Here is a 25447-nt window from a genome sequence, read left to right as displayed (position 1 = left end):
TTCCAGCAATATCACGGCGGGGGACACCAGAAATGGGCTTCACACATTGTACCCATGTCGGGAATCGAACCCGGGTCTTCTGCGTGACGAGCGAACGCTTTAACCACTAGGCTACCCGACCGCCCCCATTTGTACAAAGACGGTTGCGAAGTCGTAAACCATAATTAATGTATAGGATAGTATTCTTTTGTTGCTCGTTAGATATTTCATCAGAACGGAGGAGCTTGATTAGTGTATTGATGTTTTGGGGTAAACCTTGGAAATATTTTGTTCTGAGCGATTCATAACATGGACAGACAAGCATAAAGTGGTATTCGTTTTCAATAAATGTGGGGCAAAAAGGACAAAAACGCATATTTTTTAAAACTGAGGAAAAACGGCCGTATTACATACTAAATTGTTCAAACCTAATCTAAAACGTGTAAAACACACTCTAAGTTTTTTGTCTGTTATTTCTGTTAAGTACTGTTCTGGAGCTAAGCAGGATTTAAATGTTTTATAAAGGTCGTATCTTGAACTATTTTCCAATGTAGCTCTCCATTCTTTGATAAACATATCAGATGCAACTTGTTTAAATACACAAAGAAACGCTGTCTTATCTCCAACACCTTGGTAAATCCAAACATATCCAAATCCATGCAGAAATAAAAGTTGTCTGATTTTAGTGACCCATGTTATATAACCAACATTGTCGCGGTATTTCAGCATTTCATAACATTTACGTGGAATACGATCAGGTGACATTTATGTAATCTTTAAACAATATTTTAGAACATAAGAACAGATATATAAGGGATGTTTTCCACATTCACCATACACCATACAATTTGGGGTAGATTTGCAAACATTTAAGAATCGTTTACATGCAGTTAAGTGAATTTTTTCGAAGATGTGATATTTTTCGAGACCCCAAATCTCTGAACCATATAACAGAATTGGTTTAACTTGAGAATCAAAATGTTAGAAGAAAACAGACGGGGAAGACACACCGAGTTTATCAAGAACAACAAATAAAGTAATGGGGGCTCTCTTAGCTCGTAGCGCAAGATCGTTGACGAGGTGATTTAGTTTCAGATTAAAGGAAAAATGACACCAAGGTATTTATAAGTTTTTTCAACATTAATTTGTTGCCCATTTATATACCATTTTTCCCTGGATGCAAGAGGACCCCCCTTTCTATAAACAACAATTTTCGTTTTATCTGTATTAACAGTCAGTTTCCAGGAGATGGTATACTGAAACAATATGTCTATTTGTGTTTGAAGCCCATTAACAGTATCAGAAATTAGTAAAACATCGTCTGCGAAAAGTAATATTAGCAATTCATACATATCTGAATAAAGTTGGACACCGTGTTTTCCGTTTTGTTGGATTTCAAGGGACAATTCATTGATAAAGAAAGAGAAAAGGAGAGGGCTTAAAATGCAGCCTTGTTTCACACCGATAGGACAATCAAAGTAATCAGTAGCACCATTTTTGTGACGAACACATGATTTGACATTTGCATATATAGATTTTAACATTTTATACATTTTACCCCCAACGCCCGTTTTTCTCAAACAATCCCAAAGTTTACAACGATTAACACTATCAAAAGTCCACAAATGCAACATACAGTTTTCGTTTCCGGCATCCAAGATATTTTTGTACAATAGAATAAAGTGTAAAAATATGGTCGATAGGTGAATATGATCGTCTGAAGCCTGCCTGATTTTCTGGAATTTTATCATAAACATTAGACCAGAGCGTTAAACGCTTGTTTAAAACTATAGCAAAAACTTTACCTGAAATACTTGTCAATGAAATTGCTCTATAAGTATCAGGATCGCTTGTATCACCCTTCTTAAATAGAGGAACAATGATTGATTTTGACCAAGTTGACGGAAATATACCTTTGTTGAATATGTCGTTAAAGAGAGAATGAAAAAATGGAACAGTTATGTGTTTGGAACTCTTCAGCATATCCGCTAAGATATTGTCAGGGCCTGGAGATTTTCCAGGTTTAAGTGAGTCAATAGTATCGAGAATTTCCTTTCTTGTTATTTCGGACTCAAGAATGTCAAACTCAACATCTGATGGGTTATAAACAGCAATATCGTCATGCTCATTTTCAATAACATCATGGAATATAAGATCATTGCCTCTGTGCCTGTGATATTATTCTGAAGAGATGATGGACTGCGTAGATTAATTTCTCTCCAGAACCGTTTTGGGTTTGATAATGAGGCATTTATACGATTTATTTGGTAAGTTTAAGGGATTTTAAATAGCTTTTACATTCTGTTTTATATTTGTTGCGTAACTGACAATAAGTTTTCCTATTAGGTTCAGATCTATTTTTACGCAACTTTCTTAGCTCTCGTATTGCGACGCAAATACGGGTATATATCGCCACTTAATTCGAGAGTCCATTGGATAACGGCTCGTAGCTCGTAAACGGATGATGAAGAGAGTTAAGACATTTGTATTATTCGTTTTCTATCAGAAACCACACTTGTTGTTAAATGTTTGGATTTAAGTGTGGCTTAAGTGATGTTGTGATTTTAACAGGTTAGCTTTCCAAAATGTAACTGTTCCAAAAATATTTTCCACACATCCTTTCCTTTTAAAATTGCCAATTGAGTTATAATCAGGGCGAGTCTCTGATTCGAACGAATGGAATTACTATTCTGGCAGAAGGCGACGTGAACAACCTCCTCACACCATCCCTGCTCACAACTCCCCCTTCTTCCACCCACCTCCCCCTCCCCCCTCCCCTCTCCCCCATGCGCCTAGGGCATAGACGAAGGGGGTATTCACATACCTTAACATCTATTAACAATTTATTAACAAGTTATGATGAAGGTGATACCTTCTTGATCGCATTTGATAATGACAAGTTATGATGAACGTGATACCTTCTTGATCGCATTTGATAATGATATACATAATCATCATTCGGTTTACAAGAGACGTTTACAGCGGACGTTTACATCAGACGTTTACAACAGGCGTTTACAGCAGGCGCTTTACAACACACATCTACAACAAACTCTCACCATATAAGCCAGTTCAAGATCTTAAAGATGATAATCGTAGCTGCTTCAAAGAAGACGAAGAACGGTTTGGCTGCCTTCCCTATGGTGGATATAGCGATGCCGAACATCATACAGCACAGCACCAGTCCTGGAAACGTCAAACATTAACCTTCGGATGTAACGAACTTCAAACAGCACAACACCAGCCCTGGACACGTCAAACATTAACTTTCGGATATAACGAACATCATACAAGACTACAGTGGCCAAAGAAACGTCAAAAATTAACCTTCGGATTTAGCGAACATCAAACAGCTCATCAGCGTTAAATTTAAGATTTGAAACCTCAAGCTGCGCGTTCGGTTTCAAATTCAATTTAGCACGGTTAATTTTACAGGTAACCTAGCTCTACATCGAAAACACAGTATGTTTATCTCCTAATCATACAGCACAACAGCAGCTCTAGAAATGTCAAACATTAACCTTAGGATATAACGAACATCAAACAGCACAACGTAACCTAGAAGCGTCAAACATTAGACGTTGGATACGAACGAACGAACATGCTACCATGAATTTGGAAATTACTCAATTCTGATTGGTCAATCTGAGGCTATTAAATCACAATAAACCCCTTCTGATTGAAACAGCTGGTTAGACGGCCGCATCACCGCGGAAGCTAATATTCATAGAATGGTACTTTTTCCAGTCATTGTCTGTGGGCGTATCAAAATAATTATATCTACCATTAGGGGTTAAAAAATACACAGTGGCAGTTACTACAAACTTTAAAGGATGTGTGGCAATATATTTCGTGCAGAAAACACGCTATACCAAAGAATTCGCCTTTTATTTAGTCATAGTAGAATGGAGATAAACATATTGTTTTTTCAACGTAGAGCTAGGTTACCTGTAGATTTAATCGCGCTAAGTTTAACATTTGAAACATTTGAAACCTTAAGCTGTCACTTCGGATGTGAGGAACTTCAAAGCACAACACTTGCCCTGAAAACGTCAAACATGAAGCTTCGGATGTAACGAACATCAAAGCAAAACACTAGCCATAAACTTAGAATATAACGAAAGCGCGCCCAGTTCATGGGCGTATAATCGGATCATCGAACTATCATTTGTTATAACACTTTATTTAACGTTCCTCATGTAAGTAACGATTTTCAGATATAACAAACTGAACTAAATATCTTGCTTGTTATAGCCAGGATGACAATGATAATCCAAACATGATTCAAACATATAAAATCATAACATGTTTTGTGGTGGTTAGTCGTCTAAGGCGCCGCAATTTGCTGTGAAGAGTTGCGTCCCTTGGGCACGCCAGAAACCAATGATTGTGGGTTCGAATCCCGGTTCGCCCCGATTATGTTTGTCAGCACCATAACCGTGCTCGTGGGTGTCACCGAAGTGGTAAACCTCTGCATCACCTCGGGCTTTCCTCTTATATTAAGCTGACACGCCGTGATATAACTGTAATATTGTTAAAAGCGGCGTTAAACCCAACTCACTCACTCATTCACTGAAGTGATGGACATCTAAGACCCGCATCATTTCGGGCTTTCCTCCCACATCTATTTTGATAGATTCCTTGTTTGGCTAAGAATATGTTGTATAATTGGAACTATGATATTATTGCTGATAAGACCGACATAGATTGCTGTACACGTCACGTGATACCTTACCGAGAGCATTCGGTGAGTTACTGGCGCCAGGGACACGTGTCTTCGTGCTGGTCGTGATGTTCTCAAGGATGCCAGACACGTTTCGAATCGTGATTTCTTCTTTTAACGCATACTTTGTTTGAGCCTGAAGAATTGATAGAGTTATCCGATTAATATACAACCATTTACAACTACTTCTGTTTGACACGAGGGAGTGATTAGGATTGAGAGCTAAATATTGAGAGAAGCATCTCGTTATTGCAATACATATTTCAATCTTTTGTTATGGGAAATACATACAGATGGGGTTTTGAGAACACTCTGATTTATAGCATATAGGGTTAGTTAATATGCTCAAATCGTCGCAGGGCCAATTCATATCTGTGTATTCTTTTCAGTATTTTCCCTGAACAGCAACCATCATAACATCATAAATATCATGAAGCTATTGTGTTCTTTCAATGCTTCAGATTGTTTTGCACTCATAGTGCATTATGAATTCATACATTGTTCGTTTATTTTGATTTCACTTTTATCAATATAAATAATTTTCCGTACAATGTTTCGGCGCCTTACATTACACTACGGGCGATTACATGACTTTTAGAGAGATCGTAAAATATATACCTGTTGAAAGCAGGCTGTGATGAGATTGCTCGGTGCGATGTTCCTGAAATGTATGTAAGAATAAACGTAGAATATAAACCAACAATCTATCTTGTCAGTTGATCAGTTGAGTGAGTGAGTTGGGTTTAACGCCGCTTTTTACAGTATTACAGTTATATCGCGGCGTGTCATCTTAATGTGGGAGGAAAGCCCGAAGTGATGCAGGTCTCAGACGTTTCCCACTTCGGTGAAACCCACGGTATGGTGCTGACAAACCTAATCGGGGCGAACCGGGATTCGAACCCACAATCATGAGGTTTACATAAAAAATGTGCTTTCTTAAGGTGTAAACAAAAATCGTGCTTTTTTGCTACAATATCGTTGATATTTCACATTCTTAAAAAAACGCTCGTAATGAATCCTCTGTACAGCAAGGGGCACGGTTGGCCTAGTCGTCTGAGGCGACGCAATTCGCTGCACATAGTTGCGTCCCTTGGGCAAGCCAGGAACCCGTGATCGTTGGTACGAATCCCGACTCGAACTGATATTTCTAGGTTTGTCAGCACCACACCCGATCTCGTGGGTTTCATCAACGTAGTAAGCGTCTGAGATCTGCCTCACTTCGGGCTTTTATCCCACATCAAGCTGACACGCCGTGATGTAACTCTAATACTATTGAAAGCGTCGTTAAACCAAACTCACTCACTCACTCCACATATGTAATATGGGAGCAACCACATCGATTGTGACCAGCTTGAATATAATTATGTATTCCGATGAATTCAGATAAATATTAATTTTTCTAACATAGTTTTATACACGTCTATAAAACATGAGCTTTGATAAGACGACAAAACTTTTGCAACTTTCAATGTCACAAAAAATATATGTGATATCAAGGAACATGCTAAAGCTGTCTTATAACTGGGTTCAATTGAGGTTTAAGGTGAGATGTCACAATTCGACCAATACCCTCACCTGATCAGGTCGGCAAAGATGTCTTGTGTTGAGATGATGTTTTCGGGGTCCGTCTGTGCGACAGAATCCCCCTTTACATCGCTCATCCCAACGCCTGCAACAGAGAGTCAACAAGTGAGTGAGTGACTGAATGAGTGAGTGAGTTACTAGTATAAACGGGCGTGTAAGATTGATCGGGGATAAAAGTCCTCAGTGATTCAGTTTGTTGAAACCCACGAGTACGGGTTTTGCTCTGATAAACCAAGAACCCAATTTGTTTGTGGAGCCATGATCACAGGTTTCTCGTTAAAATCGATTATTCTGTATCAGTAGCTGATGTTTGCTATTTAAGAAGAATGTGAATAAGCACACTAAAACTGACACACATACTTTCTATGTTTAAGAGCCCGACCACTGGATATTCTTTGGCAGGGATATTTTGGAGACAAATATTATTCCAAAAAAATCATTTGTTCCCAGGTTTTACACTAAAAACTCAATTTTGACGCGGCGACAGATAGTATCTCCCTCCCCCACCCCCGGATCCATCACCTTTGTCAAACTTACCTGGTTTTATAGCGAAGGCAAGCGCTATAGAGAGGAGGCATGGGAAGGTGTTTGTGACCATGATGTAGGTTAAGGCTGCAATACTGACGCGTCCGTTACATTTGGGGTCAACCGAGGCCGTGCCTGCAGCAGCAAACACAGACATCATCAAAGTGCATACATGAATAACATTAACGTCAGCAAAGTAAGAAGTTTGTCATATTACCCCATGTGAACAGTTGGGTTTCTTCAGCATAAAATGATTTAAACGTACATCAGTGTGGTCTTACATTTGATTCATTTTGTAGAAAAAACCCCATCAGAATATACAGAGCACGAATGATGAAGTATTACTTGCAGAAGAGCCTATTCCAGTGTTGCATAATATATAATTAAAATACTGCTACACAAGATGGACAAATCGAAAAGGTCGTGGCCTCGACGGCAGCAAAAGCGTCATCGCTTCTGGTGAAACCTTCACAAAGCAGGTGTCGGAATCGCTGAATCGTTCTCATGATTAGGGGAATAATTTTGTGGCTTTTATTTACTGAGTTTAGGGAAGCGGTGAAAATCAGATTGTGAGTGAGTATAGTTTTACCCCGCTTTAATTTCAAGCAATATTCCAGCAATATCACGGCGGGGAACACCAGAAATGGGCTTCACACATTGTACCCATGTCGGGAATCGAACCCGGGTCTTCGGCGTGACGAGCGAACGCTTTAACCACTAGGCTACTCCACAGCCCCCGGAAAAGCGAGGGACACATCGTACTGAAAGAGCAGAACACCTGACTGAACCTTTCATCAACGCTTTTATAACTTCCACACACTGACGTTGTTCTGTGACAAAATATTGACAATTGACAGTCGTTTCTCAGCTCTTTTTACCATTTACGAAGTTTTTCTCACCCTTGTCCAAGTCTCCAGCCGACTTCTCAAAATCAGATGCAGTTATATGTTTGTATCTTTCTTATGTCTCCCAAGAAATAATATTCTACCAACAGTTGCAAGTGGCTTAAACTCACTTTATACAAAGCAACCATTTGGATTTACCCTCGAATTCGGAGTTGCCTGGCCTGGTTTCAGAGATTTTTTTACGCACATCATTTCATAGAATGACAAGACATTACAAGAGGCAAAAACAATCATTTCATCTTAATGATTGTCATAGCCATGAACATAAACACAAACTTCTGTAAACACTCACGCGTTCGTTAATGCAGCTAGAAGCAGTTACGTCACTAATAACTCTATGTATGTATTCATATGAAATCACGAAACACAAATGTCTTTCCGAATACAATAAAAAATCTGAAATGTTGGTAAATGCGTCCGCGTACGGATCAGGCGTTTTCACGCAAAATCCCTAAACCAAGCTCAAAGTTTGGTGTTACAGGTAAACAACCTGCTCTGCTTACCTGTGATGACGCTGCATATGATGAGGGGTAAGATCATCATCTGTAGCATCCGCATGTACATTTCACCTGGGAGGCCTGAAACATGAAAGAGTGAATGAGTGACTTGTGTTTTACGCCGCAGATCTGCCAGTTACATAACGGCGGGGGACACCAGAAATTGGCTTTTCACATTGTACTCTTATGAGAGTCGAACCCCACGCTTTTACATCTAGACACACAGGGACATATGTACACCAATGTGCACAGATCATTGGTTGTAGCCATATATAATACAATATTGCCATTACCTTCAGGAAGACCAGAGAACGCAATGTTGGATTATAAAGTGTGAGGCTTGTTTGGATCCAGTTAATTTCCTTTGGTATGAAGTATGTCAACACTCGTCGATACAAGTAGCACCCTACAAGGCAACCCTCTGATAATTGCCACTTCCTCGTTCATCTGATATAAAAAACATTATAAAGAATCAGGATAAATTATAGATAATGTCATCTTCCGCATGGAGATCCACAAGACGTCACTTTGTGTAGACACCCTTACTCCGCATTAATATTGGTTATTTGATATGTTCTTTTTACCCCAAAGCCTTGTTCTTTTGTAATTCATAATCACAACAGTCCCTCTTCATGAATATTAGTATAATAATCAAGATTATTTGTGACTTTTATATACGCCACTAATCAATAACAGAAAGCTATACATCACACCTTAAGCATATTACCATCAATGTTAAAAGCTCCAAGATTGCTCTACGATGGGTCAGCTTTTCGCTGTGTTTCATTCCTGATATATGCTATTTACGACACAAAAACACACGAGTGTAACAATCATCTTATCAAATAATGTTCTTCTTAAATTACTCGATATTTAATACGTAATTAAAACGCGCGTATGAAACCAATTTTAAGAGTGAACCGTCCCAATTTATCATACAGTCCCATATGATTTGAAGTCATGTTTGGGTACAAAAACACTAACACATGGAGCATTTTCTTTCTGAACTGATTGGGAACGTTAGTCAATAGTTTATTGAGCTGTAAGGCATTGCATCGAATCATGCGGCTTGTAGTATATGGGCTAATTCAAAGGCGGCATAGTCTTGGGTACAATCTTGGCAACAAGAATTCAAACCTTCAAACTTCTGTTTATGAAAAATGATGATGAAAGTTATTCCACGAACTCGAACTTGACAGCCATCTTGAATTTCAAAATAGCCGCCATTTCTCATCCGCTATTGGTCACATATCAAAATATAACTGTTGCTGTTGTTGTGACACATAGACATGATACATATCAAATGAAAGCTCCTTTTATGCCCTTTCTATTGATAGTAATTGTATTTTTTATATCTCAACAAGATAGAAAATTATTACTTAAACACTATGACAGTCGACACTGAATTATACAAATCATATTATTGATGTCACATTATACATATCATACCTTGACAGTATTCACGCTTTTGACGAAATGACAATCAGTACCTTTGTCTGGTTGTAGAATTGCATATACTATTTGATTGGTAAAGATGAGTCTGACTGATGAGGGGGCACGGGTGGCCAATCCGTCTGTGGCGCCGCAATTCGCTGTGCAGAGTTGCGTCCCTTGGGCACGCCAGAAACCTATGATTGTGGGTTCGAATCTCTGTTCGCCCCGATTATGTTTCTAGGTTTGTCAGAACCATACTCGTTCTCGTGGGTTTCACCGAAGTGGTAAACGTCTGAGACCTTCATCACTTCGGGCTTTCCTCCCACATTAAGCTGACACGCCGTGATATAACTGGAATACTGTTAAAAGCGGCGTTAAAACACAACTCACTCACTCACTCACTATGACTGATTAGTACCTAAGTTAGTACAGCAAGGCAAGTTAATACCACTCTCCCAAGTGTCTGCGGTCTGCGGTCATTTTTGTTTTCTCAGTGTTCTGAGAAAGCCAGTTACTCGTCATCGCTAGTTAATTCAGTTCTGTGTTTGTACACATTTCTTAGTCTCCTTCACAAGTCCCCCTCAATTAAAAGGCTTCCGATTCATTCCTTGTCATGGCTGAGAGACCCTGCTGTTGTACTAACTCTCTACTTGTACTACAACTCCGCACTCAGAAGGCAGGAAACAAAGTACTTGTCGTACTCGTGCATGTATTACAACTCCGCACTCAGAAGGCAGGAAACAAAGTACTTGTCGTACTCGTGCATGTACCACAACTCCGCACTCAGAAGGCAGGAAACAAAGTACTTGTCGTACTCGTGCATGTACCACAACTCCGCACTCAGAAGGCAGGAAACAAAGCACTTGTCGTACTCGTGCATGTACCACAATTCCGCACTCAGAAGGCAGGAAACAAAGTACTTGTCGTACTCGTGCATGTACCACAATTCCGCACTCAGAAGGCAGGAAACAAAGAACTTGTCGTACTCGTGCATGTACCACAAATTCTGACCTCAAAAGTTGTTTGTGTATGGGGTTATATTTCATAATCCAGTATCACTGGGTGACTAGGCCCGCACACGACATGAATATAATACAAACCAATAGCAAACAGCACGTCCAGATGGAACATGATATCACACAACACACACCTGACATGGTCACCAAGCAAACCATATCATAATTATTGCATATCTGGCTTTGAGTTCATCACTCTGTCAACAGGTTGGATTCACTGTACACATGCACAAGGAGACAACCATCCATCTTGGAGACTTAGTTAAGACTCTTGGCGTCCATCTCGAGCCGGGACTTACCATGGGGTCACACTGCGAGGTACAACCTGCGCACCAGTGCTAGTATGAGACATCTTCACAGAAGCAACTCATCTCCTTTACTAATCCTCAAGACCCGACTACTGTAATAACCTTCTCATCAACACCTCAAAACATTACTCCAGTTAAAGTACAGTAGCCCGCATTGTATCCCGAAATCGCATATACATGAACTGAAAACACATCTGTTTCAGAAATATTACAGCCTAATATAACATGAATTGCGTCCAATATTAATATACTTCTTATTATTTCAGATTGACTTGCCTTTGCATGCGTTTGTTTCTGATTGGTGCCACTGGTGGGGCAGGATACGCTCACCTTTTCTAGACGCGCCTATTTGAAAGTGATTAAGAATACAACTCTACTTTTGGCAGATATTTCTTGTGGCTATTGAAAGAGTTTTGTCGCTTTTAGTAATTGTTATCAATTAGACACCCTTCCGGGACTCGTGCCAACTCTTCCATGACTCCTTCATCTATTGCTAAAAGTTCACCACTCAACCAACAGGTCGATCACCATTGTTTTGTTCAATTGATTATTTATAACATAATATTTTACCTGGAATAAAGACATTTCTCTGTGATAAAATGGTTTTTTTTGTGGCGTTAAACATAACATGCTCCCTTTCGGACCACATACAGGGTATCTACCAACATATGCATGATTAGAAAACCGATCTGGTTCTAAATCTAAACACAGCTTATGCACCGGTATGTGACTAGCTGATTCAGCAGATTATCACTAAAGTCAGCCATCGTACTAATGTTATGCTCACTTTCATGACACGGTTATATTGATATCACTGTTTGGTTATTTGTATGCTGTTTAACGCCGCACTCAGCAATATTCCAGCTATATGACGACGGTCTGTAAATATTCGAGTCTGGACCAGGCAATCCAGTGATTGATGTCACGAGCATTGATCCATGCACTTGGGATACGATGACATCCATCAACCAAGTCAGCGAGTCTGACCATCCGATCCCTTTAGACGCCTCTTACGACAGGCATAGTAGCCTCTTTCGGCAAGCTGGGTAGCCGAAGACCTATCCTAACCCGGGCTCATATCCTTGTGACGACTTCGGGTTAGAAATGGTCACGGGTAACCTGTGCTTGAGTGAACTGGTCAGAATCCGTCATCTGATGACAGCATGGTCGTTGCTCATACTATCAGTCATTGGTTTACCTGGTCCAGACTCGATTATTTACTGACCAACGTGAGTAATCTTGAGTTTTACCGACTAAAGCATTAAAAAACATTCACACTCTTACCCAGCTTCCCAAACTCAGTCCGTTCCGATGACCTACCTAATCACATCAGAACGTCCGGCGAAGCGTCCGCTGGGCGGATTAAGATGCCCACAAGGAAACCAATGGTCACTCCCAGAGCAGTTAACACCATCAACGACTGGCTTGTCATAAACATCCATATTGTTGGTAAAATCCTCTCTGTGCGGCAGGTCATGGTGCAGTACGTTCCCAGATAGTGCAATACATTTCCGCGACAAGCCTGGCGCTCAGCGTTACTTTGCTGTACGCATGTTTTTTGGAACACTTATTTGGCAAAGTCGCCAGTCAGGCTGATGGCATATGAAAGTGATTACTAGACACGAGGCCCCCGTGTGAAGTTCGGGTTAGAATAGGTGACTGAAGGCGACTTAATTATAATACATCCGGTAGTCAGACACGCTGACATGGGTAGTAGCTTATCGTAATTCCACGGTTTCTCTCGTTGCTCATAATATTACTCACTGAATTATCTGGTCGTGACAAGATTATTAACAGACGCCGTCAGACAGCTGGAATATTGCTAAATGTAGTGTTAAACAAACAAACAAACAAACAAACAAACAAACAAACAACAGGTTGGGAATGCGCAATAGTAGGCTACACGTCACAGATGATATGCACTGATGTAAGGCAATATAAAATGTATGAACATCTGTAAACCTAATAATACAAAACAGTTAATTTGAATTATATTTATTTCAGTAATTCACACGGATAGTCTTTAAATATTAAAAATATATAATTATAACTAGTTTTGGAAGCTTCCGGTAGTTATCTGACTATGTGATGGAAGGACGGTATTTGAACCAGAAAGAACTTCAATACGCTGAATGGGGATAAATATAGTTTTCAATTTAGGCTAATTTGATGACGGTTCATTAAACCATATCTGTATATCCTTATACTGAGTATTCCTTGATTGATTATCATTTTATATTGGATCTGCTGATGGATCTACTCAGTCACCTACTCACTCACTAACGCACCAAACCACCATCCCAACAACCCAACTAGCAACCACTTCATTCAATATCAAATTCACTAACTTTCCATCTCATTCATATGCCTCCCACACATCACCCCATAAACTCCTTTCCCATCCATCAACTCACTCACTCACAGAATCACCAACCTGTTCACCAACACACTCACTATGTGACAGGGCAGCGGTTGACAAATGTACAAACAAAAGACTTGGAGTCCTGAACAACACCAAGCGTTACAGTTGTATAATACAACAGAGAGTAATGTTTTCGTGTATTAGCCATGGCCCTCCAAGTATGTGTATATGATCTGATTAAGGAAGAGAGTGTAAATTAGCTCAATGCATCATAAGAGTTCATTACAGAATAATATCCACTGTCTACCAGGTCACATAGCGTGGAAAATGATCAATGCAAGTATTACAGCTGTTACAACTGTTAACGCCATTGATTTAATGAGTGGCATGTCATTAGTGATTTGTTGTATACCATTGGTTCCATATGATCATCCTGATAATATATGTATATTATGGATATTATAGTTTAATCAAATACGCTGTTCTTCTCACTGCGTAGTGGGCGTGGCGTTGCGCGGGGGCGTGGCGCGGGGGCGTGGTGTTCTGCAGACTAAAGGCTGTTTCATATATCAAGATGACATCGTCGACAAACGATACCAAAAGCAGTTCAATCATCTCTTGATGAAACTGGATACCAGGTTCACATCTTGATTCAATTTCCTGTGCTGATCACATCAGTGTACATTGAGAATAGATATGTATGGACTAAGGACGCAAACCTGACGAACACACAGCACAGTAAAACATATTAGAAAATACATCTGATTAAACTTAACACATGAACGTACTCGATTATATAAAGGTTGTACTCCATTTAACACGTTTGGAGAGATCCCTCTTTTTCAAACCGTCCATAGTGTTTTTGCCTATTAATCAAATCAAAAGCTTTGTAAAAATTTACAAAGGAAGTATAAATTTCCCCCCTTTTTATAAATACCGTTGAATTACCACAATGGTGGGGTACCCCTGACGAAATCCGACCTGTGATTCCACAAGTTTATCATAGGCATAAGTCCAAAATAGTAACCGTCTATTCAGAATAGGTACATTCATTTTACTAAAGATGCTTGGAATTGTTTTACCTTTGTAAGTTTTAGATGAATGAATATCCCCTTGTTCATGCAAGGGAACAATGATTTCCGACGACCATGCCTCGGGAAAGTGTGAAGAATGACATGTGGCATTATCACATCAAGGGAAGTTTGGATGAACTCTGCAATTAACTTGTCAGTACCTACAGTTTTGTTACATTTCAAGCCCTCTAATGCTTCTTCACCAGTTATCGGCGAATTGGGCATTAACTTCATATCATCAAAACCTTCGTCAATGTCATCCAAATCCGTAACTTCTTCATCAACAAAATCATCTGTGTTATATATATTCATAAAATGATTATAACATTGTTCTGTGGATATATTGGTTCGAAGTGGTGAACTGTGTTAAACCCTTTTGCAAACAGACCAAAACGTTTTGCTGTTGTGTATATTACCCACAGAGTCTTACAAGAACTAATAGGTTACGTTTCTTATCTCTCAACACTTATGTATACCCGTGCTTGTATCTACATATCTCTGTAACGAACCTGGATCCTTCTGAGACCGACAACAACCTATTTCTTTCACAACCCGCCGTGATATTGCTGGAATATTGCTAAAAGCGGCGTAAAACCATAATCACTCACTCTTTCACAACTGTAATATTCACATTCATTTTTAATCCAGACCTGTGTCATATTCTTAAATGTATTACAAGACCGTTTCATACTTTGTACAGCATTATAAATAGCATCAGTAAATACTGTGACTACTTTGCCAATATCTGAAAGTATCAATTCTAAAAAGGAGTCAAACATGTCCAACATACAATCAGAAAGTAAGTTATCTCTGAATAAGCCCGTTTGGCTACATCTACACATAACGGTAGTCACGGGGTTAACATGCATTATGAGATTCAGACTCGGCAGGTGTGTTGTCACGTAACATAATGAAGTCCTAAGCGGAAGATGGCCAGATTCTAACCTAGTTACGATGTCAAAGAGTCGAAAGAGTCAAAATAGCGCTGGCGATGAGTGAGTGAGTATGGTTTTACGATGCTTTTAGCACTATTCCAGCAATATCACGGCGGGGGGCACAAGATGACATCACATAATCAATGACTTGATCCGGAGCACTGATAAATGTAAAGTCATCAATTCCCGAAACAGTACCACAGCGGCCATTATAAAAAGACAAATAACAAGCTGAACCAAAATTAAGTAACTGAGTTCCTGTTTTGTTTGATATCTTATCACACGAACAACGCTTTAGATTACATTTATCAGAGAGATAACTAAAGTCGTCAAGATCCATTCTTCCTGCTAGGTCACCATCTATTAAGTCGGGTTCACTACCCGTTCTGGCATTAGAGACGTTACTAAGGAACAATTCCATATCAATTCCTTGTAGAATATCCAGAAGTGACAACAAGTGTAACATTGACGTTCCTTATGTTGTGTGATATCACGGAGAATCATAAGGATGGATATAGAAATATCAATACCAAATATTGACTTGTTGAAAACCTTGAATATAGCATTCTCGGACATCAACGTTCTTTTCACATACATATAAGCGACAGGGCGTTTTATCGTCACAAAAATCCCACCAGAAATCCTCCCATGCAAACAACTTCTCTCCGCCTGTAAATAATACTGGATAAGTCATACAAATAATGACAAAGATAACAGGATTTCACCCATGTTTCACTTAGACCAATAGACCACGTTAATGGGTCTTGTCGCTTTAATTAAAACGTCACAGACCCCCTCCCCCCCTCCCCAGTTTGTCTTGTCTCACACATTAAACAACATACAACGCGTGGTTTAATCGAAACACTATTTTAAGCCACGTCAACCCCAACACACGACATATTGGTAAGTGTTATTATATGTGATGTTAGCACGAAAAGATGAAGATTTCATTTGATGACTAAAATGTTTTAAGCAGGATTGTCTCAATTCAACATACCGATCCACATCAGAGCATTATCAGAAGGCTCCAGCTCTCTGATTCCAATTCCAAGAGAAAATCCAGCTATCACACCCACCACGATGAGGACCATCAACAACTGAGCCTTGAGGTTGGCCATAAAGCAGGACACTTTGGTACTCCCATCCTTGGTGCTCTCCACAGTGCTCTCCATACCATCCCCCTCTTTGTCTGAAGCTGTCGCCATCTGGGGCTGTGTTTCTGTCGCGGAGGATGCTCACACTGCTCTTGTACAGGCATACCTCACTGTTTTATTGTATATTCTTATCATCACCCCCTGACCCCGGGAACATGACACTGTTTACTTACCCCATACAGATACCATGCAAACATGCATGACACTGGCAGTGCCCTGTGAGTGTTTGATCAATATGATAGTGAGCATCTAAGAATAACACAACATGTGACTTAAACCGATAAACTGATTAAAATCTGTTCACGATATATTCAGCTGTGTTGGTTGCGGGAATATACGTTTCCATGGTTTAACTCATGGATTAGTTTCTTTTCTTGAGGAAGATATACCAATAGCACAGACTGTGGGATAACACAGACTTTAACACTTGAGTGTCTATCTAATATGCATGGGTAGGTCGACGTGATAGGAATGTGTCAACAGTTGCAGGGAAGGCGTATACAGGGGCATGAAGGGAGTCATCGTCACGAGGATGTATAAACAATTGCACGAAGCGGGTATGTCGGGAACAGTTACTGTTTGTATTGTTTACATTGTGTACTTTCATAAAACTGTCAAGAGGTATCAAGTCTTAGGGTATGTCGGGAACAATTACTGTTTGTATTGTTTACATTGTGTACTTTCATAAAACTGTCAAGAGTTATCAAGTCTTAGGGTATGTCGGGAACAGTTACTGTTTGTATTGTTTACATTGTGTACTTTCATAAAACTGTCAAGAGTTATCAAGTCTTAGGGTATGTCGGGAATAGTTACTGGGTCTTTCTTTCCAACCAGACCCCCTCAGGTCTGCATCCAGGCACAAAGACAGAACCGAGTCCCTTATCCGAAAAGCTTACAAGAATTTGTAATGTTTTATGAAATTCTGTTTCTATTCTCTACGTTTTTAGCCCATCACTCATATTGATCGTATGAATCAGAGCCAATAAGAGCTAACCATTTCGTCACGTGCTTGCTCGTGCCTCGAAATGCACGCGGTTTGAATGCTGACTGAGTGGCACATGGTCGCTGTTGTTTGCAGTGTGCGGTTGCCTCTCAGACTCGTGAAAATGGACTCGGATGATGGCATTTTTCTTACGCAAAGTAAGTTTTCCTATTATCTTGACGCGAAAGACAATAATGTTCGTTTTCTACCACCAATAAGCTTTGAGGAGCTGCAATGCGAGTTGAAAGACTCTGTACCCCTTAATACTAAGTACAGGAATGAGTGGGCCGCATCACTGTTTGCTAAATGGCAGAGAGAACGATTGCAATGTCCAATTGTTGAAAATGTGGATCTTCCAAAACAGTGTTTAACAAGTGAGCTGTTTAACGACACCCAACCCTTTTTAGATGGCTCGGAAAAATCATGAAAATCAGCCATGGATACACCTGAAAGTTTTTACAAAATCTCAGGATTAAAAATGAACTTTGAAAAAACCAAAGGAATATGGATAGGCAGTATGGCTGGTAGTAAAGTCCGATTTTGTCCTAACCTAAAGCTAGATTGACATGATGGCATCTTTGAAGTTTTCGGCATATATTTTAATGTTGACTTCAAAGACCTTTGGGTAATCAACACTAAAACACGCCTGGATAACATATATGTTATTATAAGCAAATGGAAAAATTTGACTTTGGTGGGTAAAATAACAGTTGTTAAGACTTTAATTCTCTCTACCCTTGTACAATTTTTTTCTGCTCTCCAAAATCCATCAAAAGCTTTTATTGATCAATTGAATAGAATTCTTTTTAACATATTTTTGGAGTGACAAAAGAGATAAGATTAAGAGGGATTATTTGAAAAGGAATTATAGTCAAGGTGGATTGAAAATGACTGATATACCCAAATTTATATCATCTTTGAAAATTTCATGTTTAAAAAGATATTGCGAAAAAAAAATTGATTATGACCTTGCTAGTTTTCAGCTAGCTCATATCTACAGTTTAGGTGCCAGTTTGCACAAGAATCGGTAAATTGTAAATCCTTTCTGGAAAGATACCCTTATAGCCTGGAGTGACCTTATGCATTCATATGACATTTGAAAATGCAGAAATTGCTTCCCAACCCATATGGTTAAACCATTATTTTAGAGATCCAGTATTAATTTTTAATGACTGGTTTAAAAAAGGTAAAGTTACGATGAAAGACTTGTGTGATGAAAACGGATGGATCCCTTTCCCACGTTTACAACAACTTTATGATCTTAAAGGAACTTTTCTCGACTATAATCGCATGTTTTTTAATATTCCAAGAAGTTGGAGACAAAATATTGATAAAAATCTACATTCCCCCTCTAACCTCACAGTATCTCCTTGGATTTATGATCTTACACGTTCTATTAAAGGAACAAAAGGTCTTTTTATAATAAACTGATAGGGAATTCCCTCCCTCTCCGTAAATCTTGTTTGAAATGGGAAAATCAGCTAGGATGTTCTTTTCCATGGAAACAAATATTCAGTGTATATTGCCATGAATTAAGGGACACACAACTCAGGGACTTCCAGTTTAGATTTATTCATAAAGTAATATTTACTAAACGTGAGTTATTAAGAATGAAACTTATTGATAATGATGAGTGTTCTATGTGTCATACTCACAAAGAAAATGTTTTTCCTGTTTATATTGAATGTCATGTTGTTAAGAATTTCTGGTCAGATTTCTGTATTTACTTGACTCATATCTTGCATAGAAAAATTCATATAACTGACAACGAGCTCCTCCTTGGTACCTCTGATGAATTAATTAACCATTTGATTGTAGCTGCTAAAAGATTTATCTTTGTCCAGTGTATTAAGAATGAAAATGTTGACTTTGTTGCTTTTAAGAACACAATAAGAAGTTTCTATGACGTTGAATATCATATTGCACGTAGAAATAATTACTTCTCTGCCTTTAAGAGAAAATGGGCTTTGTTTACTCAAATTGTAAAATAACTTATTCACTTGATGCTTGCAACATAATTTGATGTACCATAAATACCGCACCTTCTTAAGTGATTACATAAATATGCCTTCATCTGTACCATGCTGTGGATTATGCCTTATGCCTCTGCTGTACCACATCCTTTTGCGAATTACCTTTATACATGAAATTTGTACAGTTATTCGACTGTATCTGTACCCTGTGGTACATGACTGAATAAAAAAAAAAAAAAAAAAAAAAAAAAAAAAATGTGCGCTGCTTGACATGTCAGATTTTTACCTAAACCAGGCGCTCCAAAGGTTTGTTTTTTTAGAAAATGGTGAAAACTATCAGTCCCTGAGTGTTTATGCAGCTTTTTGTGGGATTCAGGGTTTCTTGAGAATGAATGCGCGAAAAGTTGATTTGTTTACGAGTGAGGCTTTTTCTCAGGCCACAGCCGCACTAGACGCAGTAATGAAAAAGTTATCCGCCGCAGGCTATGGGTCCAGCAACCGAAAACCAGCAGAACCAATAAAAATATTTTGTGGGAACGGGGGAATCTCGGGGATACGAATCCGGCTCAGTTGCAAAAGACTCTGGTGTTCATGAATGGCCTACATTTTGCTCCCCGTTGAGGTGCTGAACATAGAAGTCTACGTTTGCGCGAGAAGCCCAAACTAACTGGACCATTCATCGATCCAGTTACCAAGAAACGCTACATGCAGTACTGCGAGGATGTTTCAAAAACTAACACAGGAGAATTGAAACATCGAAAGGTTGAACCGAATCACTGTCAAAGTGTTTGAAAATGTCGACCCCGCCCGCTGATACATCAAGCTATGGGAGAAATACACGTCACTGTGGTGAGTAAATTTTTAAAGGACATAAGATACCTTCTATGTAACGATATACCAAAACGAGCTCGTTGAAATGCTTGGAGGTAAACTTGACTGTTTTTCTGAAACCTTGTTTCATTTCCATTTCAGTCCCAAGAATCCGAAGACGGACGCTTTCTACCTGGCCCCGTCCAAAGCTCCCACCCCAGACTGTTGGTTTACATCCACACCCGTCGGGAACAACACGCTGTAAACCACCGTGAAGAAGATGTGCGAAGAAGAGCCTTCTCCAGCAAGAGAACGAACCACTCGCTGAGGGTATCCACTGCCACGAGGCTTTATGACGCAGGAGTAGATGAACGGATTATATGTGAACAGACTGGTAAATATTCGAAAAACCTAACAAGCCCATATAAGTTAAGCAAGCAATGTATACAGATGTAGCGTTAATCCGTAATGAAAAGTCATAACACGTTTGGTACTGTGTACAGTATATCTAACTAGTGCATTGAGGTAACGTGTTCCCTGCAGTTCAAACACTGGATTGCCAGTTCAAACTGTTGCCTGCAGGATTCGCTGCATTACATCAGTGATCCAGATGCCGGAAACTGGCCGTTGTGAAGTGATTGAAGGACTGTTGAAAACGGAGTTGAAACAGACTTCAATCACCCCGTCTCTAGATAGCAATTTACTCCGTTTTTTCTGAGTTGGAGAAATATACTTCTCTTTTAGAATAACAATTGAAAAGTGTGATGTTATTAATTTAACTGTTGCCGAAAATATTTCATGCTGCAGTTTTAATGCATTTTGCAGGTCAACGTAGTTCAGCTGTGCGTCGGTACAAGAGGACTAACACGGCTATGCAGGCTGCCGTTTCTGATATTATTTACGGGAATTCAAATGAAGAACCATTGGCGAAGGCGGGGAAAGCAGAGACCAGTACTACAGTACGACAGTGCTGCGACAGTCTCCATTGCTCCCAACAAGGATGGTCAAGGAACGGCGGAAAAAAACGACCAGACCGGTACCGAAGACGCTGAACTGGTCTCAAATCCAGTAATCGGGAATAAGGAAACTGCAAAGACGCGCGGAAAACAAATCTCTCTCGTTTTCAATATCAGTGTTTAAACATGCTGTAAAATTGTGACAAATAAAAAGCTATGCACCGTTTTTGTCCTTTTGCATGATCAGTGGCATTTTGTTTGCCTTTAGGAAAACTTGTAGGTCTATATTGAAACAGACCCAGTCGGGGTCTTTATGGTAAAACAGACCCGGTGTAGGTCTGTATGTTAGCCCGTTTAACCCCACATTTCCCTGAGTAAATTAAAAGCCGCCCCCGGCTTTCAGAATGATGGACTAACCAAGGGTTTTACAGTCAGGATAAGGTACCACTGACAACAATGCAATGACGTCACTTGAGGTTTATAAGTATTATTTAGAGTGTGTATTTTTGTAAAACTGTCAAGAGTTTTTATTTGTATGAAGGTCGCTGGCCCATACACAGATAAAGTGCATATAGACAATGTTACAATGGTAAATGAATTCACAAGTGACTTATATTATGATATATATTATAGTGTTTGCATATCTTCATATCTTTGACACAGATATTTACATAAGTTACTAAATAACCTTACAGCGTTCGAAGACAGAAGCGTTCTAAATTAATAGTTTTTCGGATTACGGCAATACATTTCAGGCAGATGGTCTTATGTTCTTATAGGAGTTATATATTTAGATAAAATTATATTCATCTTCCATCCCCAGATTACAAAGAGGACATAAACGTAAATTTAAATCAATCCCCGACCATCTCCCTTTAACTTTTAACCTCAACATGCCCGCTCTAGAGACTTTTCATTAAGGTGTTGACAGTTAACAGTTTCAGTAACACGGTAGGATGCGGTTGGGTCCTTTCAGTCACATGAACAATGCACTAAGACGTTTGACAATGCATTATTGTCAGTGTGAATAATGCAGTGATAAAGTAGTGAATGAGTTGGGTTTTACGTCGCTTTTAGCAATAGTCCTTCAATATCACAGAGTGGATACCCGCATTTTGGCTTCACTCAATGCACACATGACCATCACTGAGAACAAAGCGATGCAGCCAGCATGAATGATAACTTTCTCTGTCGAGTACATGTATAGTGTTTGGTATATGTAATGTTTTTATGTTTATGCTTTCTCATATTTTGAACAAATGTGCAGTAATGTATGTCATTGATGTGTGTTTACTCTCACGAGAAGAGTCGACATTACTGTGTGTGAGTTGAAACAGAAATCAATGGTTTTGAGACTATCAAAATCAGAAACAAAACACCACTGTGTGTGTGTGTGTGTGTGTGTTTGTCTGTGTGTGTTCGTGTCTGTGTGTGTTCGCATGCTTTGTGTTGAAAGGAGAAATGTAGGTTTCATGTAATTTGTGACGAGCGAATCACATGTACAGAGTACATAAGTGCATGTTGTAAATGGTGTCTTTCTCCCCCCGCCCTCTCTCTCTCTGTTCCCCTCTCTCCCCCCTCACTCTCTCCGTCTCTCTCCCTCACTCTCTACCTCTCTCGCCATCTCCCTCTCTCTGTCAATGTGTTCCACAAAATGAAAGTCTGACAATTTACAACTGTCAAAGTACGTGATCCAGACTACCAGTTGTCGGACTTTCATTTGTGGAAGCCTCGGTGGCTGAGTGGGTTAGATCGATGACTTTGTGTTCTGGCGATTAGGTACCTCACTCTGTCAGTGCGGGTTCGAATCCCGGATGGGACTCAACCCACAAAAGTACGAGAATCTGTTCTTTACTCAGAAAGTGTCATCCAAAATATAACACCTGTTATATTCAATTATAGTTTATATACTAGTATTTGTTCCATTTATCAACATTTAATCCAACACTTATTGCAACATACCGATCCACATCAGCACATCACCAGAAGGCTCCAGAGATCGTATTCCACTTCCAAGGCCGAATCCAGCTATCACCCCAACCACGATAATGACCATCAACCGATGAGCCTTAAGGTTAGCCTTAAAGCAGGAAACTTTGGTACTCTCATCCTTGGTGCTCTCATCATTGGTACTCTGCTCTGCCAACAAGTGCCCTTCAGCTTTGGTCATGTCCACGTGTGTAGTGCCTTGGTCAGCATGTTGTGTCATGTCCACGTGTGTAGTGCCTTGGTCAGCATGTTGTGTCATGTCCACGTGTGTGGTGTAGCCTTGATCAGCAAGTTGTGTCATAGGGTCACCACAGTTTGGCAGCAGTCTCTCCGTTGGGCTTCCAACTCGTCAATGGGACATTGATTAACACACTTGGTATGACCTAAGTGTTTTCTATTTTATGCACGTTATTCGGCCAGTCGAATTCACATCACATGTTCACTATGTCAGTTACGTGGACGTGGGATATGAATATATGCCCGTGCATGTCATGGTAAACACTGGCTTAATTATGTTGTAATTTTCGTGATGTTCCATATAGAAATCTGATGACAAACCACAGTGCAAACTGATTTTAATGAGTGTGCTTACATGCATGCACTTGGTGAGATAGTGTAAATGTTTTATCGTGCCTTGAGATTATACTAATGCGACTCGGAAAGCCAATTGCGTAGACAGCGAAAAGTATGTAAATCCAAACATGTGGAAAGTCAAAAGTGCGGAAAGCCAAAACTGCGGAAAGTCAAAAGAGTGGAAAGCCAAAAGTGTGGAACTTCAAAAGTGTGGAAAGCCTAAAGTAGCTTTGGTGTTCTCCATTTTTGGTGAAAAATCGAATGTCTGAGATTCTAATTCAGTGGATCCTGTCGCGGCAAGTAAATGATAATACTTCCATAACTGTTTTATGTGTTGATGTATCTCTGTATAACGCCCTTCAAGACAACAATATGGTAAACGAATGTTGTCACACTGAGAACCCTGTTTCAATCACTGGTACAGGGGTGTGAGCAACTGTGTCATGGCCGGACTGTTGCTGAAAGCGGCGTTATTCGTCTAATGGGTGTTCACACGCACGCACGCACGCACACGCAAACACACACACACACACACACACACACACACACACACACACACACACACACACACACACTCGCTATAGAAGTGCAATAATCTTGGACTAGACGTACGTTAAACCCCATTACACCTCAGTTCATGCAGTTCTCAATGTGGTTAGACCGCCTCCGTGGTCTAATGGTAGAGCGTCCGCCCGGAGAGCGGAAGGTCCGGGGTTCGATTCCCGACCGCGTCATACCAAAAGACGTTAAAAGATGGTACTTGTTGTTACCCTGTCTGGCGCTCGGCATTAAGGGGATAAAACAAGGACTGGTCGGCTCGGAGTCAGTATACTGTGTCTGAGTGGGGTATTCATGTTAAAACTGCGGCATGGTATCTCAGTGAGCTAGCACTATAAATCGGCATCAGTCCGGACTAGTACAAGCAGCCACACACACAAATACACGTGCATGCACGTCGTTATAAAAGTGCAATAATCTTGGACGCGACGTTAAACCCCATTTCACCTCACCTCACCTCACCTTAATGTGGTGAGGAACACGCTCATGACGTGAGTTATCGCCCATTGTACAGGCAAAGGCGGTCATATAATCTCTCCATGAACGCTGAACAATGCAACAGATTCGTCCACATGTTTCATGGGAAGCCTCCCAGTAGGAGGCAAAGAGTTACATCAATCACCCCACCAGAGTTTACAAGCAGATTAACGTACACAACGTCACGGATATCGCCAATAGGTTCATCTCTCGCTAAATGCTACGTTGCACATGTGATAAACAATGTTTTACATCCTCGTGATCAACGCTGTCACGCTTTCACCAGATGGTTGATAGGAGATGCATGAGATTTTGCTGATTGAGGTCTCCGTTGTTTGGGCCGGTCATCTGTTTATAACACAACCTCCTCGCGTAATCCCCAAAACGTTAAAAGTTCGTACTTGTTGTTACCCTGAACACACAATGCCATTTAGAAAGTGGTAAGATGTTAAAAATGTTACATTTGGGATAACACTTCCTGAGTAAAGTACAGATGCTCGTACTTTTTTGGGTTGAGTCTCGTTCGGGATTCGAACCCACTCTGCCAGAGTGAGGCACTTAATCGCCATCACACAAAGTCATCGATCTAACCCACTCAGCCAGCAAGGTTGTTGTTACCCTGCCTCGTGTTCCG

At 40.0% G+C, this 25447-nt stretch overlaps 1 protein-coding gene across 3 annotated transcripts in view; it reads right to left on the bottom strand.

Moving 5' to 3' along the window:
• The window catches only part of LOC124120072 (excitatory amino acid transporter 2-like), a 29902-nt gene extending 6327 nt beyond the window's left edge, over positions 1–23575 (bottom strand). The window contains exons 1-7 of one of the 3 annotated variants that reach the window (XM_046482807.2): positions 23179–23575; positions 8220–8294; positions 6824–6946; positions 6278–6371; positions 5321–5363; positions 4715–4838; positions 3039–3165 (exon numbers count right to left, since the gene is read on the bottom strand). In XM_046482807.2, the coding sequence (XP_046338763.2) occupies positions 3039–3165; positions 4715–4838; positions 5321–5363; positions 6278–6371; positions 6824–6946; positions 8220–8294; positions 23179–23506 (914 nt within the window). In that variant the 5' untranslated portion in view covers positions 23507–23575. Of the gene's footprint in view, positions 1–3038; positions 3166–4714; positions 4839–5320; positions 5364–6277; positions 6372–6823; positions 6947–8219; positions 8295–8506; positions 8656–16338; positions 16611–23178 lie in introns of those variants that run through there. The other 2 variants (XM_046482808.2, XM_046482809.2) reach the window with 2 other exon arrangements.
• Positions 23576–25447: the final 1872 nt, after the last annotated feature.

Source organism: Haliotis rufescens, unplaced genomic scaffold (assembly GCF_023055435.1).
Source record: "Haliotis rufescens isolate VD_foot unplaced genomic scaffold, xgHalRufe1.0.p SCAF_6, whole genome shotgun sequence".
Lineage (NCBI taxonomy): Eukaryota > Metazoa > Mollusca > Gastropoda > Lepetellida > Haliotidae > Haliotis > Haliotis rufescens.
Note: the sequence above shows the minus strand (reverse complement) of the source record. Positions and strands in the feature narration are given on the sequence as shown.